Source organism: Dunckerocampus dactyliophorus, chromosome 7 (assembly GCF_027744805.1).
Source record: "Dunckerocampus dactyliophorus isolate RoL2022-P2 chromosome 7, RoL_Ddac_1.1, whole genome shotgun sequence".
NCBI classification, from domain to species: Eukaryota; Metazoa; Chordata; class Actinopteri; order Syngnathiformes; family Syngnathidae; genus Dunckerocampus; species Dunckerocampus dactyliophorus.
The window spans coordinates 22,558,369-22,575,395 of record NC_072825.1 but is presented as its reverse complement, the minus strand read 5'-3'; the positions used below and the strand labels follow the sequence as shown (position 1 = coordinate 22,575,395).

Here is a 17,027-nt window from a genome sequence, read left to right as displayed (position 1 = left end):
TCAAGAGAACATAACAAATGTGCTAAAAACCATCTTTTACAGTCTCACTGTAATTTGAATTGTAAAATGTTTGTGTGTGTGTGGGGGGGGAATAGTCAATACGTAAGTATACGTTTGTATATTTAACTGTTACTACCAAATACAAAAGATTGTTTATTGTTTTCTGACTATATAAAAAAATCACAACCAGATAGCAAAACTATTTTACCAATTTACTGGTGCCTCTGTCAGTCAGGGTCCCTTGGAATGATCCTAACTTTTCCCCCCTTTATGACACCCCTGGTTGTGTATTCCTCTATGGACCACTACCATTGAGTTTGGGAAAACATCGGTCCATTTGGTTCCTTTCGCATTATGTTGGCATTATGCTGGCAGCACATTATGCTGTGAAAACTGTAAACATAGTTTAAGCCTGCAAGAGACTGGGACATTTAACATGTGACACTTGCCAATGTATAAAAAAAATAGGCTTCAAAGAATGATACTCAACTCTCATAGCTTTTATTGTCCAAATAAAAGACAATTGCGTACGGCTGGTTTACTAACAAATAACTGAACCATAGCCTCCCAATAACAAAAAAAATACATTTAAAATATTTGATCAGTAGGAACAAAGATGCTTAAAACATGAGTACTGTACACTTGACATAGATTCCAAACTAAAGTAGCATAAATTAATACATATAATTACTAAACAATCCCAAAGGAATGTTGCAGAAGCAGACCACTGCTTTACATTGTGCATGAGTTTGCATTTCTATTATTTTTTTTATTTTATTTTTAAGCAAGGCACAATTTTAATATGTGGGTCTTTGCACCATGCCACCACTTAAGAGCTAGAACTTCAGCTCGAGCTTCAGTTTGATCAAGTAAGATCTTTACGGTCTTAATTACAAGGAATAAAACATGGTTTTATAAGCAGTAAATCACAAAGGGTTAATGTTCATAACATTCTCTTTATTCCAGCCATGAAATGTAGGTAGTTTACCAAATTTCCACACATTATTTGGAAATGTATGAGCGCCTGGCAACGGAAAATTTGTAAACATGCCATCTCACTAACAAAAGGTGGAAGCTATTAAATTTGCAATAAAAAAATTGAGGTTTTAACTGAAACAAAACTCCTTAAAAAATACATGGTGCGTGAAATTAAACAACTATTTGACAGTGAAATCTGAAAACAGGTGATTGTGTTCTACTTGAGTGTGGTAATTTGAAGAAACAAGCTTAAATCAATGTAATAATTGACTTTTTTTTTTTAAAACATAGGAAGTCTTTAAAAAAAAAAAAAAAAGCTGCTCCAAAGTAGCTTTCCCTACGTCCACAAAGCAAACAAAACATCAAAATGCTATGATATATGATTAGCACCAGAGTAAATGCTAAGATATATAGCAGAATAACTACAAATAACTGCATTAGAACATGGGAAACCTACAGTTGAAGGCCAAGCTGTCGTTTTTTCGTCGCCTGTGTTTGACTGAAACACCTTATTGTCCAAAAAGACCAGGACTCTCGAGACTGCGGAACACCAGCCAAACCTGTTATTATAGCTGCATACAGTTGGCAGTCACAAAGGAATGTGGTTTGGCCTTGCTTGCTGCACTCAGTCATCACATAAGATAGTCCTGTAAATATGAAACATTTCACTAGATGTTTGACAAACCATGTGTGTGCAAAGACAGTGTGAATATAATCTATAAACTTGAAATGTTTTTTAAATGGCTTTTGGAAATCAAAATCTCAAAAATACATTACAAAAAATAATCACAAACACGCTACAATTTCCAAAGTCAACATAAGAACATTTATATTGATCTGTTACAATATAAGATTCATAAGAAAAAAAAAAAAAAGTACCTGCAGGACAACCACATCTCACGTACCAATACTGGACATAATATGGAATAAGATATTCACTTGTCATGACAGCAAACAAAAACATTCTTACAGTCAAAGCAAAAAGCGCTAAATGAAATGTAACAACACATGAAATCTGACCTTGAACAAAAAAAAAAAAAAAGGGAAAAATTGATTACTCTTTGGAATACTTTGCATATGTAGTACCATTTCACAACAGCATTCAAACCATACTGAAGCTGTCCTATTCTTTGGTTTCAGCCAACTTCCTCATTACCGTTTAGCCAAGCTGAGACCAACAAGCTGCAGAAGCAAGTCCATTGTAGGTAGGCAGTGTGGGTCTATTAAGGCACAGTGTGAAATACCAATTTTCCTGACTAGAATGGCTGTGATCCTGGGATACTCTTAAAAGCCTTTCTGATTGATGCCAAACTCCTTTTTAAGATTATAATGACGTGATTAATAGAATTCACCCATCCTGACAATTGTGCAGACTAAAGACTGAGATGTGTAAAGATAGCAAAGAGGACAGAGGGTGCAGAGGAGATTGCTGTTGCTGTTGAAGATGCAAGAAAGGAAAAAAAGGATGCGCCGTTCTCAGTCCAAACTGGCAGGTTATGGTATCCTTTTGAGTCTCTATTGGTCAGTTCAGGCGTAAAACTCCTTGGTAGGTGCTTTCTGATAAGCTGTTGTGGACAGTTTGGTGTCGCCTAGATCGTAACTGCCTTCGTCCTTCTTCTTCATGCGGTAGGCGAGGAGGACCAACAGAAAGATGGCACAGAGCAATCCGACCACCACGCATGCTATCACCGCTGGAAGAGACACGTAAAATTTTAAATTTTGGATTTATTTCCATGAAAGTAGCTTACTTTATTAAAAATGTGCTTACCTGCCAGCACCTCCGTCCTCTCCCACATGCTCTCAGATGTAACATCATCAGGAGGGTAAAATAGTCTGCTGCCTTGACCATCGTCAACCTCATTTGTCAGAATTTCATTTGTGACTTTAGCTCTGCTGTCTTTCACTTTCGTTTTGGAGTCGTCCCACCTATCCAGGCTGTTGTCCTCATCTGCTTCTTTGGTGCTAATGGCCTCAGAGGTGGTGCTCAGACTGGGAGGGTGGGTGAACAAGTCAGCCACTGGGTCCTTAACTGGCACCTAAAAGGGGACAAGCAGCCATTAGAAATAGGTGTAAAAGGCTTTCAGCAGCAGTGTTTGTATGAGAAGTATTTTTACCTCCTTGACTTTAGTGTCCTCTGTGAACGGTGTTGTCTCAGTGTCCACCACTTTGGTTGTTGGATTGCGGGCAGAATCTGCCGCCGACTGAGTTGGAAGCGTGTCTTCGCTCTTGGCCACGTTGAATAACTCTGTGATGTTTATCGTCTCCTTGTCCTCTTTGTCTATACAACACATTTGTATGAGTCACTTTCCAGTGTTTTACATTTAGTCTACACCTCACCATAAGATTTGTTGTTACAGTAATGCTTTAATGACTAATGTATGCAGTGATCGGCCCAGATGTCGTTTTGGGGAAAATATGACAGAAAAGTTGCGGAAAAACATCATTTAAAACATCAGACTTCATCATTTAACAGTACAGATTAAAGCAAGTTAGAGTGCAAAATGAGATGACAACCATAGATTTGAGAAAGGAGCTTGCTATGCATTGTGTATATGCGTATGTGTGTGGTCCCTTTAAGACGAGGCACGAGAATTCAGGCGACGCATGAAGCCGTCTGTGTGTGTGTGTGTGTGTGTGTGTGTGTGTGTGCGAGCATGTGTGTGTGTGTGTGTGTGTGTGTGTGTGTGTGTGTGTGTGTGCGCGAGCATGTGTGTGTGAGCACGTGTATGTTAATGTTAACAACATGCAGTGAGTGGTTGTGCGCAGAAATGGGTATAAAATCAGTTAGGGTATAAAATTAATTTGTTGAGCATTACCGTCTCTGACAATTATGTGAAATGAATTGTTGATTAATCATGTCTTATAGCAAACTGGAGCACACTACTTGGCTTCAGGAGCAGAGGTACTGTTGAATCAGTCTTAACTGGTTTACAATATTGCTGCGCTGCAACTACGTGACCTAGAGGTAGTCCGAGTCAATTTTGGTATGATACTTGGGGGGCACAGATTAATTATGGGCACATACAAACTCAGTATCTTTCTTCAATTGTGCGAGTGTGCATGGTGTGTTGTATAAAGACATGAAAAAGTTGAAAACAAGCCCGTCAAACAGCGCTCATCTTTCGCGTCAAACATAATGAATGTAGCAAATGCTTCTAACATGTCTATCTAGGTTCTAACACCATGTCAGTCTGCATTCATTATTTAAGTTTTTCCATTCCAGTTTTTCCATTCCATTCCATTCCATTTTGCTATAAACAATACAATCGCAACCCTCGTAGTCTTGTGGTAATGACGAGTGAAGGACGCCACTCCCTTCGTCTTTTATATGTTACTTTTCCACTTTTCCATCTTACTTTCATGTAACAGAGCAGGAGTTGTAATCTTGGTGGTATATTAATGGTGTTTCTTGAATAATTGGGCACTTATACAGTTGGAGCATTTAGATGAGGCGGTATAAGGAAATGGCATATCTATAGTGAGGTAATTCTTTTTTTGGAATTTCCCATTTCCTTGTTCCAGCAGTATTTTAACTTTGGTTTTAGTATAAATGTTGCTTGGCTGCACTCAACGAGAGAGACAGGTCCAGTAGCCCTTTTCTGCGTTTCTTGAACTTTTTTCCCTTTATGATGGATTATCTTAGTCATAACTTTTCCCGAAAATCCTATTTGAACAAATTCCACATGCAAGAACAGCACGTTTGCTCATTTGTGCGTTTTTGCTCTGACTTCACTTGACATCTCACTATGAATAAGCTTGTTTGACTCCCATCTGCTTGGGCCGGTTACGACTGCAGCCAGATGTGATGTGACATCAAGTGCAGCCTAGCAATTAGAGAAGAACAATATGACATCAGCTATGGACATTTCTGTAAAGCCTCTGTGGCTATTCATTACAGTGTGAATAAGTCAACAATATCAGCCATACTGTAAGGAAAATCCGCCATCAAAGCTGCTAACATTACATTTTACCTGGCTTAAAATTTTTATTTCATGTCAGCCTTGTCGCTTATATTGTTTTTAAGTTTTAATAATAAAAGCTGTTAACTTCTTTTACGCCTGCATGATCGTTAAGAATATTAAAAAGTTGGTTAACACATTGCGTGTGTAGTTAAAAGTTTCTTGATTGTGATGGTTTAACTGTGAAACAGATTACTTTTATTGTTTCCTTTGGGAAAAGGAAGGTCAGCAGGCATCCTAGAACAAGCTGTCATGAAATTTTAAGGTTCTGCTGAAACTAGAATCCTATTAACTATTAATGATATCTATATCTATCTATTATCTATATCTGTTATAAATATATCTGTTTGTTAGCAAACAGGCGACTTCCTGTTTAATGGAAGACGAGGAAAACAAGGGTGATGCTGTTATGATTCTGGGTGGTGGATGGTTCCATTGATGCCACAGTGACTGAAACACGTCTACATCCAGATCCTCACTTAAACTTAAGTGTTCCCTCTTAGCACCTGCATTTTCCCTTGTGTGGAAATGTGTGTAATTTAGTTAACTGTCTGCTGCTATTTATTGTTTTACGACATGTCAAAAGGACTGCCATGAAGAAGATAATTAAAACAAGACTTTTTCACAGCAATGTACTATTTCATAATAGTGAGCGAGAACCTCATTTTGGCATCGGAAGGTGTTAGAATGTGCACTCTGGATGTTTACAACATGGTTGCTTGGACACGCAACCTGACTTTTAGTACACCCAGATTTTATAAAACCACAAATTTGTCTTCTGATCACACAAAAAGTTCTCCCCCGAGAGGCATAAAGATGACTAATTTCAAATAAAAGGTGAAATGTACTTTGCATCTGCTGGCTTCTAAGAAACCCCACCTAATGCATATCAACCCCGGAACAAACATTTGGTGCACAATTGACGGAACATACAAGTATTTATCATAATGTGTAAGCAAGTCCAATTAATGACAATACAAATGTACTTTGTGATTTAGGTAAAAAGGCCACACCTATCTACTGGCAAGAGATCATCATCACCCTTACCATAGTCTCCGGATCCTGAGCCTGAGCCATCCCCATCTTCATCATCTATTGGGAGCTCACCTGATGTTTGACCCTCGATATAAATGTCATCTCCCATAAATGACTGGGAAGAGACCAGCATCTGAGGGGGGAAAAACACAGTATTACTACTCATTCCCATGACTATCACCTACAAAGAGGAAGAGGGAAAAGGTCATCCACACTAACAGAGAGCCTTTGAATAGTTGAAACTCAAAACACCTATTATTGTTGATCAGAGGAAGTACATAGTTTCAAACATCATGGCACACATGCAGTTGTCATTTACAGTATTAATTGCCAAGGCTCTTGTTGGGTTAATAATGAATATGCTCCATTCGTGAATATTATGGAAGCATTATCTTTATAGAATGTAGCGTAATACTAAGCTGACATTCCGTAAGAAACACACGGGCAAACACACACAGGGATGAATGTAGCCCATTGAGACGTGAAGTATGCATGTCTGGTATGCATGCTATGCTTCCACTAACACAGGTGCTAACACGGAGAAAGGAAGCTAAGGGAGCTTCTTATAAAACAGGTGCTGAAAACACACAAGAAGACACGGTAATAAAATGTCGCACAATAACTTATCTGATAAAGAGAGTAGCAATTTAGTGAGTATGCACAAAGCAGATGTGTATCTTCACATTGTGAAATAAGTTACACTTTGTCATGAGTTGCCATTGTTGAAATGGTAGAAGAGGCTTTCAAAACCCAAGAAAGTTGATGCCTCGCTTATTAAGTCAAAACAAAAATCCACAAAACTCAGTTACATTTAAAGTGGCGGTAATGAATAACTGAATTGTTCTGCTCTAGGGCTCCCCCTATGGTTGTAAAGTGTAGTTTACTTTTAAGCCACGGTGAAAAATACAGATCACAAACATGTCTAGTAGAATGACTCAACGACTCAAATACCGCTGGTTTTGACAAACTGTCCTTATCGAATATCGTGACATCACGACAATTAAAATTTTTTTAAAAACATGGCTCCACGGGGGTTGACTAGTCAACAAAAGCTGGTATCTCGGGTTGTATATGGCAAACGTTTTTGCACTTTTCAAACACTGCGGCCATAGGAAAAAGCCCGAGGCCATGGCATCATAGTGAGGAGTAGCTGGAGTTTCAGGTGGCTGATAAGGTTTTTATGTATTGAAGCTCGATGTTTTTTTCCCCTTATCGTGGAATTTGCAAAGCATTTGGGGCATTTGGCGAAAAAGATGAGAAGTCCCACACGATCGATGCCATGTTTGTTTACAAGTGAGCTCATGGGAAGTTGTGACAAGCCGTTTGCAGCACGTCACCAAAAAAGCGTTCGTCTTACTCACACTAACCCATCTATAACACAGTACATGTAATGTCTCCTCAAAAGTTTTTTTTTTTTTTTTTTTTTTAATAATCGCCTACCGGAGCTATTTTTTTTAATGTGATCGGATTTATCTGTATGGCATCATAATTCCTCATATCGGCCCTATAATAATTGTGCACCACTAATAATTAGTAAACACTGCTGAAAGCCCACAGGAGAAGCTGTGAACAGACTGGTGCACTAGTCATCATTTGGACTTGATTCGGATTGAAAACATCAGCAGACAACTATACTCTGCAGAGTGTGGGGGCAACAATTCTAGCAAAGAGCGGTAATACACCTCCAAACAAAATATTGCCACTAAATACGAGAAGACACCAGTTGTTCTGTTCTTTGCATCTTTTATGTCATTTAAGTGAAAATAAACAAAATTGACTGCTTTCAGCACTGTTTTGCACATTTTACGGTCTGTTGCATGGGACTATTGCAAAGAAACTTTTAAATTTGAAATACTTTCTTTATCTTTAGAAGTATGTTTTCCTTGTACTTGAAGCATTTTCTTTTTTTAAAAAGGTGCTGAAAAATGTTTACAGGCTATTTTGTGCAATATTGTTTTTATTTGAAGTACCTGTACACTATACCTGAACAACTGTCTTTAGTAGCCAGCAGACCTTCACCAAAGTTGAATTGTTAACAATTGTACATAATAGCATTTGTGTTTGTTTGTCCATCTGCTTTGTTAGCGGGTTACTTCCTGGCTCACAGACCATTATATAAGTTGGCAGGAGCGTATCATTTTTCATTCTTGGGTGTGGGGAAAAATTCCATTGTGACCAAATGGTAAAGAGAGAAAATACATTTCTCTATCTAATGTGACCAAAACATTGTGGTGCGCCATAGTTGTGCCCGTTTGCCTGTTCATTTGTTAGGCATCAGGGTACTTCCTGGTTCTTAAGGTATGTGCGGACTAGGGATGGGCATGGACTGGATTGTTTAATCGTGTCTTGAAGAAATTGGGTGCGCTTGGCTGCAAGCAGCAAAGGCGCTGTTGATTTAGTCTCAACTAGTTTTCAGTCTGAAGAACAGCAACATGACAAAAACCTTCACAATGGCACAACTTCTCCGGGAAGCATTATTCTGCTCAATATGACACTGGCATGGAAAAACAATATTTAATAATAATTGATTAGTTGATCCTGTGTAATCCTGCTAGCTAAAAAAAACAAAAAACAACCAACACACTACCCCGAAAGCTGTATGCAGGACCTTTAACCACCCAGGAAAAGCATGTTTGAGGAGTTTCTTATTGTTGAGGGATGGAACACTACCGGTGGCTGGAAATGACTTGTAAAATTGCTCTGCCATGATGCTTTCATTGAAAAGCTTGGCTATTGCCACTGGTCTTCATCTAACACCAGTGTCTACTTACTAGAGGAACAGTTAATATGTGGTGAAAGAAAGTAGGATTCCCTTTTAAGGCGATAGAGGCTAGTCTTACTGTGACCTCAGGTGCTTTTAACTACTAAACAGGCTCCCATCTTCCAAAATGTTCCTCTCATACAGTAAGCATACATAGATATCTGATCAAACAGATGAACTACAGAATGCTAAAAAGAACCTATGGAAAGATTGTGTGTACAAAGATTTATTACAGAGACAATTTAACAGAATAAAATGCAACAAAAAAGTTTCACTATCTTGCCCCGTGCCAGAAAGTTTCTATAATGCATGCGGGTTTAGAAGAAAAGCAAACATCTGGAAAACATACGCACATCATACAGTATATACCCATCTGGTTGCCTGGTGCTTCGTCCTGAGGAGAAGAGTATGAAGGAAATAGCTTGGTCGCAGCAGTAAAACACTGCACATATGCAGCGGCCTAAAGCGTGGCACGGGGAAATGCATGATTTTGCTCTTGCAATAAATAATTCCATTTTACTACTTGGCCTTACTGCATTACAGTAAAATCAGGGCTGCTGACTGCGACTGAATGGCCGCATTTTGCAACTAAAATATGAGACATATGCGACCAGATAAAAGTATGTGTTCCGTATTGAGCTGACCAGGGACGTCCCTTATTACAGTGAGAATGAAAAATAGTCTGTGAAATGTGTCGTAAATTGACGACAGCTTGTCACAGTCTCAGTCTATCGATGCCAGCGTGTGTGACCGCTCACGCTTGACTTGCATTGAAGTTCCAACTATTCTATCATCTTTGGTTACACATTTTGTCTGGCTCCACTGTCTCTCTGGCGGCAGCTAGACCACCGGGCCACGGGCCGGTAACGGTCAATGGGCGGGGCCGAACTGGGAGCTTTCAGGTGCAATGAAGAACAAAAAATACACATTTGTAAATAACTACATTGAATTTTATGTAAATTGATGTAAATTTTTGAAATATGGGACTTTATTTTAAAAATAATATACAAATACAAATCCCATTTTGCATGTATATGTTGTTGGTTGCGAGCAGCGACCCGTCCCACTTTGTTCGCCGGTCCTTGAAAGCACCATATAACATTCTCCTACGCTGAACAGATAGACTTTAGTTAGTTTTACCGTTTTCCTTTCAGCTCATATTTGGTCTCAAATGCTGACACGATGTGGAAATGCATAAAAAGTACGTTTTGATGCCTTCCAGAAGCTATGGACAGAAGGAGCGTGGCTAGAGAAGACAGATGTCATTAATTGTTTGAGTATTTAGCAGTAATACAGGGAAAATAAGAGGAAATGTGAATATTTACTTTGCAAGACAGTATCGGTGTGCGCCCCTACATTTTCTGCTTGCACTCCTAGTAAAAAAAAAAAAAGTTAGTCAGGAGTATATTTCTCCCATGGGCTGCAAGTCAGTAATAATGACAGAGCAGAATGGGAACATGGTTGTATAACCACCATAAGTACACAAGGCTGTCATCGCCAGCATTATAGCAGCATAACCAAACACTGCTCTTGTAGAGTAGAAATCCGCATCTATTCGCAGGTCAACATTCGCTCTGCCGCATATTAAAGTAGTTGTGTTTTATTCTAAACTCGTATTGGTACTTGCCGTGTATATTTCTTACCTACCTTTTGAGTGTTAAGTTACTATGTGATGATTTTACCCTTCTTTCTAAGATGGCACCATGAGTCAGACTGTAGAGAAATGACCCTTATAGAATGTACATACGATTTCCAATGGGTTGATAAGCTTGTTGTGAGTTCCCTTGTAGCTTGTGATTGGCTTCTGTCAAATAAAGAACTACCTGGTCCTCACGGCCCCGTACACGTCACAATATGCCATGACGTGGACATGTGCGGCTTATAGTCCGGTGTGGCCTATACACCGGAAATTATGGTAAATTACCATGAACATGATAGCAACTTGTAGCTCGCCCGTGGGACAAACGCGAACTAGCTAGCTGCTTCCAGCCAGGCAAAATGTGTAATTCAAAAATGCCAGAAAGTCACATGAGATTAAAACGTGAGCGATCAAAACGCTGGCATAGATGGGGTTAGCCTGTGACAAGCTGTCGTCAATTGACTACACATTTTACGGGCCATTTTTCCATTGTCTCAATAATAGCAAACAAAGTGAAAATCAACACATGACGTGTCGCATACTTTTATCTGGTCACACATGTGCAAGTGGCAACACGGCAGAAAGGCGATTTTGGTGCATGATTGTCAAAATAAAGTGTCGTAAGACATTTTTATTATATTTTATATTGTTTTTAAACTAATTGTGGTCAGTATGTGTGTAAATAGTTAGCTATGTATGTATCAATATAGCATATACAGTACTGTATATCCAGTCATACACTATATGACTTAAAATCGTTTTCAAGTTTGGAAAAAAAACAACAACTCATTTTTAAGGTGTGGCGGCTTTATCTTATCTATCTCTACTCATTTTTCTATGACTGTATGTACATTTAATCCTACCCCTTCCCCATGTACATTGCTGATAATTCATTCACACCATGTTTTGTACTTGCTGACACTGACAATATTTTGTTTGCTTATATTTTGTTTTGTCATTTACATTTTGTTCACTGTGTGAAAAGAAAGGAAATTGTCGAAAAAGTAAAATTTTGAAAATTACATTATACACCTATGCAGTGTTAAGAGCAAGCAATAAAAATGATAAAAAATAAGAATAAAAATAAAGATTACAATTTCATAAAGAAAATAGAAATAGATTGTTAATAAATACAAAAGAAATAAGTTTGAATAAGTAGGTACATTAAATAAAGATATGTAAAGCAAGGACATTGAGAATAAATATACTGGAGTAAAAAATTTGACAGAATTCATGAATAATTGGTGAATATTGATGAAGTCATAACTTATTGTCCACATTCACTGAATGCAATGTATGCATGCATTAACATTGTTGACTTTGGCATGATCTATGTTATCACTGTAGAGTTTTGATTGTCGATTCTTGATGACTTCAAGCTGCGCCTAGTCATGCGGGGGTTGTCTTTTATGTCCTCGTAATGTAGATGATGTCATCTTCAACATTTGTCCAGTTCCTTTCAATTCATTCAATTATGAACACTGTGATGATGAAACAGTCGTGAGGTGACACCAAACTAAAATTCCGAGTTACAAGTCATCAGAAATGACTGTAACCTAATGTAATGTGTTTGCTTTGGGTAGCTTTCAGATTAAGTTGTACACTGGTGTGAAAATCCACCAGGAAGAAAGTAAGACTAAGGAAGTAAAAATCAAGAGAGTCAGCTGGCCTGTGCCCACTTGAGTGCAATCACATTCACAGATGCAGATTTATCGATGTAGCAATATTAATGTGTCTAATTAGTTCTTTCTCGCAAAAAAACATTACAATGTATGACAAAAATGCACAAGGCAACCCTGCTACTTTACACTCACATAATTTGACCATAAAGGTTAAGAATAACTAGAAATGCATGGTTATAGACGACCCCCATGTATCGTATCCCATACAAGGAGGTTATACGTAAAACAAACTCTTCCCCGTCCTTTGAATTGTGCTCAATATGATAAAAAATGTTATTACTTCCTCAATATTTGGTCCATGTTGAAATGTCAAGTGCTGTTACAAATATGGATGCTCTGATCGATCGGCGACCGATCAGTATCGGCTGATTTCTGTGAAAAATCATGTGATCGGCATATGCCGATAAATGCCTTTCAACAGCGATCACAAAAGCCAATAACCTGCTGCTAGTACTTTTGCAGCACGCAGCGATCCATGCATGCAGTGTAGTGTCTTGCCCGAACTAACATCTTGGGCAGCGTGCTTCTCCCACTTAGCTTCACAGCGCACACGCCAAAACATGTCTGCCGTGTGGACTTAACTACCAACACATGCCACGAAAACCATCTTGCGGGCTAGCACGTTAAAAAGCTTTATTTTAATACGACAAATTTGGAGAGCAAACACTTGACGGAATATGGTGAGTTTTCGAGGCTCACGGTGTGCTCATCAGTCAAACGGCAGAGAACACTCGCACGCATGTGTGTGACAGTCAGAAGGCTAAGCACATAACCCGAAAAATAATTGAATGCATCGAACGAGATGACCAGCCGGGTTTGCAAACTGCTCTCTCACGTACCTGGAAGTCCTGCTAAAGCTCCACCAATGTACTCTCACATCCAAAGTCTCCTGAAATATGAAATCTCATCCTCTGGAGGTTTCACCAGTGTTATATGTTCTCTTCAAAAAGTAATTCAAATATGTTTTTGTCTAAATTAAGTTAATTTTATGGTTTGTTTTTTCATATCATATAGCAGTGGTACAGCCAAGGAAAAAAAAAAAACATCACGTTGCCCCCTCCCATATTTATTAATTACTAATTTTATTAGTAACTAGAGAAGCACTCAGAGCACACACCTCCGCCAAGCGCCATAGTTCCCCCCATATTACGATTCACACCAAAATAATTAATCCTACATTTAGTGGGTCAGTCTTTGTAGAAACTTGTCCTGTATTTTTTTTTTCCAAAGTGATCTGACCATTTTTTGTGGAGTTATATGCACAAATGTCGAAAATAGTCCTCTCTCTCAATTTTAAAGAATCATTTAAAAAAATTCATTGATCCAGACGGTGAGCCGGATCACCACCAAAATTAAGTCAGTTCTTCCATTTCTGACAATTCCTTACTAATAACTTTTCAAGTTATTTTAAACACAAACAAACAGATAAACACCAGCAAAAACATAACTTCCGCTCTGCACTTGCGCTTTGGACAGTGCTTGGGTAATTACCTATTTTTTTGGCCCCCTGGCAGTCAAGGGACCTTGGAATTGTCCCGACTTTTCCCCTTTATACGGCATCCCTGGCCAAGAGCACTTATCATAAGTAAATTGAAAAATTTATAATTAATCCATGTGATCGGTATCAGCCGATTTCAGTCGTGGATGATCGGAACCGGCAGCATAAAAACCTGATCGGCGCATGCCTTGTTACAAACACAACATTTTAATGTGATCCAAATAAAACCTTGACCCATGTTCCGGGCGCTGAAAGTTATTTAATGTGGATGTATGACTGTAAATGAAGCATGTCCCTCAGTTTACCAAGTGGGACACAACAATGCAAGCAGGTGTCCTACTATGGCTCCCAAATTTTCAACATGTATCCCACGCAGCTCAAAGCTTGTCTGGGCTAGCCCAGAGGGACTCACCGTGAGTCATCCATCCAGAAGATGACACAAAAAACAGCTCAGATCCTGTCATGAGCAGAAAGCCCTCTTTCAACATTCATCACTCACTTTGGAGCAGCATTGCCGTTGACTAACCAGTCATTCTAGAGCCATGCTTGCCAACAAAGACAGTTTGAATATACGACATAAGCATCACACCCAGCAATTTTAGGACTGGGATCTCAGGATGTGAGGCTCTATCTCAACATCTGAAAGACTGTTCGTCCGTCTTCTGATTTATTTTCAATACTCATTTCAAGATCTGAAGGCCTTATACAGTATGTACTGTAGGTGGGGAAACTTTATAAACCCTCTCTTCAATAACAGTCTCGGGTTTCAACTGGCTTGCTGTTCACAATACACAGCCCATGATTCGTAATTACCATTCTTTTTTGAGAACGATGGCATTGTTCCCAAATACTTTTACCGAATTGTACCTTTTTTTACCGTTTGTCCTATGTTGGAAATAGATCAGAGGTCAACTTCAGCAAACTTCCAGGTGTTTTCCAGCTTTACGGCAGATGCACAGAGGAGAAAACAGATTGCTGTTTTGTTGTTGAGGGAAAAAAATGGCCTCAGGCAGCATTTGGACTAAACTTGGTTTACCATCAAGCTTAACCCAAGGTGCGTGGGTGAGAATAAGTCAGTTTGTTTTTCGTGAAAAGTAAAGAACAGACTGGCTCTGTGTGAACTTGACACCAATCCAGGCACTTACACATGGGCTGAAAAGGCTTTGGCTGAATATTCGGCAAACAAACAACATATATCTAAAAGTTGTTGTCAGTTGTTTTTGTAAACAAGCAGGCATATCGTGTTTGTTAAGTGTTTTAAACAAAGTTAATAGTCCAGGTGGCCCAATTAGAAAAGAAAAAAAATACAAGAGCACAGTGAAGAACTCCTTTTTTCGATAAAACAGGGCAACACGTAGAGGCTCATCATATACATTTGATATTAAATTAAAAAGGAAGCTGTAAGGGTCAAGTAAAAGCAAACTTACTTTTTCACTGACGGCCAGCCCGACCAGGAACAACAACCACAAAGTCCTCATCTCAATTTTCAGCGAGACGGCGGTATAGTGAAGAAAAAAACAATTTAAAGTGCCGAAAAGGAAATGTATATGTACTCGAATTAGTGTTAAGTCCTTTAAAGTCTATGGTCGTCGCGCTTCGGTTGCTTTCTTTTTCCGACAATCTTGATAAATCTTGCCTCTCGGTGTTCCGCAGCTGGACGAGTCGCGATGTGGAATTCAGACTCACAGTCTGGAAAAGTTGTTTGGTCTGGCAAAGGCAGCGTGACGCCAATATGACGCAATTACGTCATGACGTCACACGAAGCGTAACGTAAGTGAGGGGTTTGATTTACAATTTTCTCAATTTTAAACGGTTTTCTTCAACAAAGATATTTTAAATGATCATATATTTTATTAAAATTCTCGATAGAATCCAGCTCCAACCCCGTTGTTAAATATTGTCAATCTTATATATTTCTCTTTAGGGACTATTGGGACATTTTGTGACTTTTTTTTGGCTGCGTTTAAATTTGTTCACTTTTTATATCACTTGTCCACATTAGAGTCACTGGTGAGCTGGAGCCTCATTCAATCATAACTGACCGTGGGTGACTGGACTGGTTGCTAAGCCAATCACAGGGCATGTACTGTATTGACAACTATTCACACCTATGGACAATTAGAGTATCCAGTTAAACTGAGGTGCATGTTTTTTGGGATGTACCCAGAAAAAACCCATGCAAGCATAAGAACTAGAACACGCAAACTCCACACAGAGATGCTCTAGTAGAGATTCAAACCCTCAATCTCCTTACTGTGAGGCTGACTTGCTAACCAGTAGACCATCATGCAAGGAATCTACAGTAGGTAACTTTTTTTTCCTTAGCATTATCATCTCTGTTCTTCAAATTAGCCTAAAATGACAATGCTACACAACAAAATACACACTTGTTCCTCCTAATTTTTGGACTACTACCGTTAAATTTTTTGTCCACCAGATGGCTCTACTTTTTTCCTATTTAAAGCATGCAGCGCATTTGACTGCATTCTCCAAGGGTGCCTCGCTACTGAAATGATAGGTGTGTGTCTCTGCTGGTGTTTGCAGTGTAAAAAAATATATGTTAAAAACAAGTGTATGTATTGCATTGGGGTGGTTTATTTCACTGTCTAAAGCCAAAGTACACTGCTGTACTAGTTAGCTTGCTTTTAAAGTGTGTAAGTCTATTGTTCACTCTGTTGGTGTGTCACTGGCACCTGAGATGTGCAGATCAATTCTGCTGCCCTGTTGGAGCAATGAAGGTACAGTATCTTTTGTGGATCATGTGCATATTGCTACGTTTATACTTGTAGTAGGCTAACTGTTTACATCTTGTTCTTCAGTAAGCCGCTGCTGCGTTGTTATGCCTAATGCTCTCTCGTAGGTTAAGTATTTTTGGCTCTCATGTTACTGTCTGAATGCTCATTTTAGCGCCGGATAAAATCATCGCGTGTCTTGCTTAGCCATGGCCAGTTTTTATGAAGTTTGGCACTGCTCTAAAAGTTCGTTTAGTGCAGGTGTGTCAAACTCGTGTTATGGAGGGCCGAGACACTGTTTTCTCTCCAGCCAGTCACTAAAGCTGATGATTTTAACGCTCAACACCTCCAATTTGAGAGAGGGAGCTTGCTGTGTAAACTGGTTGGCGAGAAAACCTGCAGTGTCTCTGCCCTCCATTGACACATGTGGTTTAGTGTGTGCTCTGTCTCGGCTTGACCTGTTGACCTTTTGATGTAAATTACATGTTTCACTTTAAACTGTCATAAGAACATGCCTTGAGTAAATAAAATGTTGTTTTAACTATTCCACCTAGTCTTTTGTATTCATTTGCCAGACTTTCCTGTGTTAATATATGCAATAGGACTGTAATAGGTCTGTTCTACCTCACATAACACTACCCCCTCCCTCGTTATTGTTTGTTTTTACCTTTGCTGTGATGTTATGTAAATATACTTGCTTTAAACACGTAGGACAGTGACTCCCAACCAGGTGTATGCATACC

At 39.0% G+C, this 17,027-nt stretch overlaps 1 protein-coding gene across 1 annotated transcript; it reads right to left on the bottom strand.

Moving 5' to 3' along the window:
- Nucleotides 1-485: 485 nt before the first annotated feature.
- LOC129185499 (syndecan-2-like) lies at nt 486-15,244 on the bottom strand. The gene is made up of 5 exons (XM_054782655.1): nt 14,980-15,244; nt 5,985-6,105; nt 3,093-3,256; nt 2,747-3,014; nt 486-2,669 (listed from the first exon to the last, which is right to left on the bottom strand). Exons 1-5 carry the CDS (start codon nt 15,028-15,030, stop codon nt 2,506-2,508), a joined length of 768 nt encoding a protein of 255 aa, XP_054638630.1. The 5' UTR covers nt 15,031-15,244; the 3' UTR covers nt 486-2,505.
- Nucleotides 15,245-17,027: the final 1,783 nt, after the last annotated feature.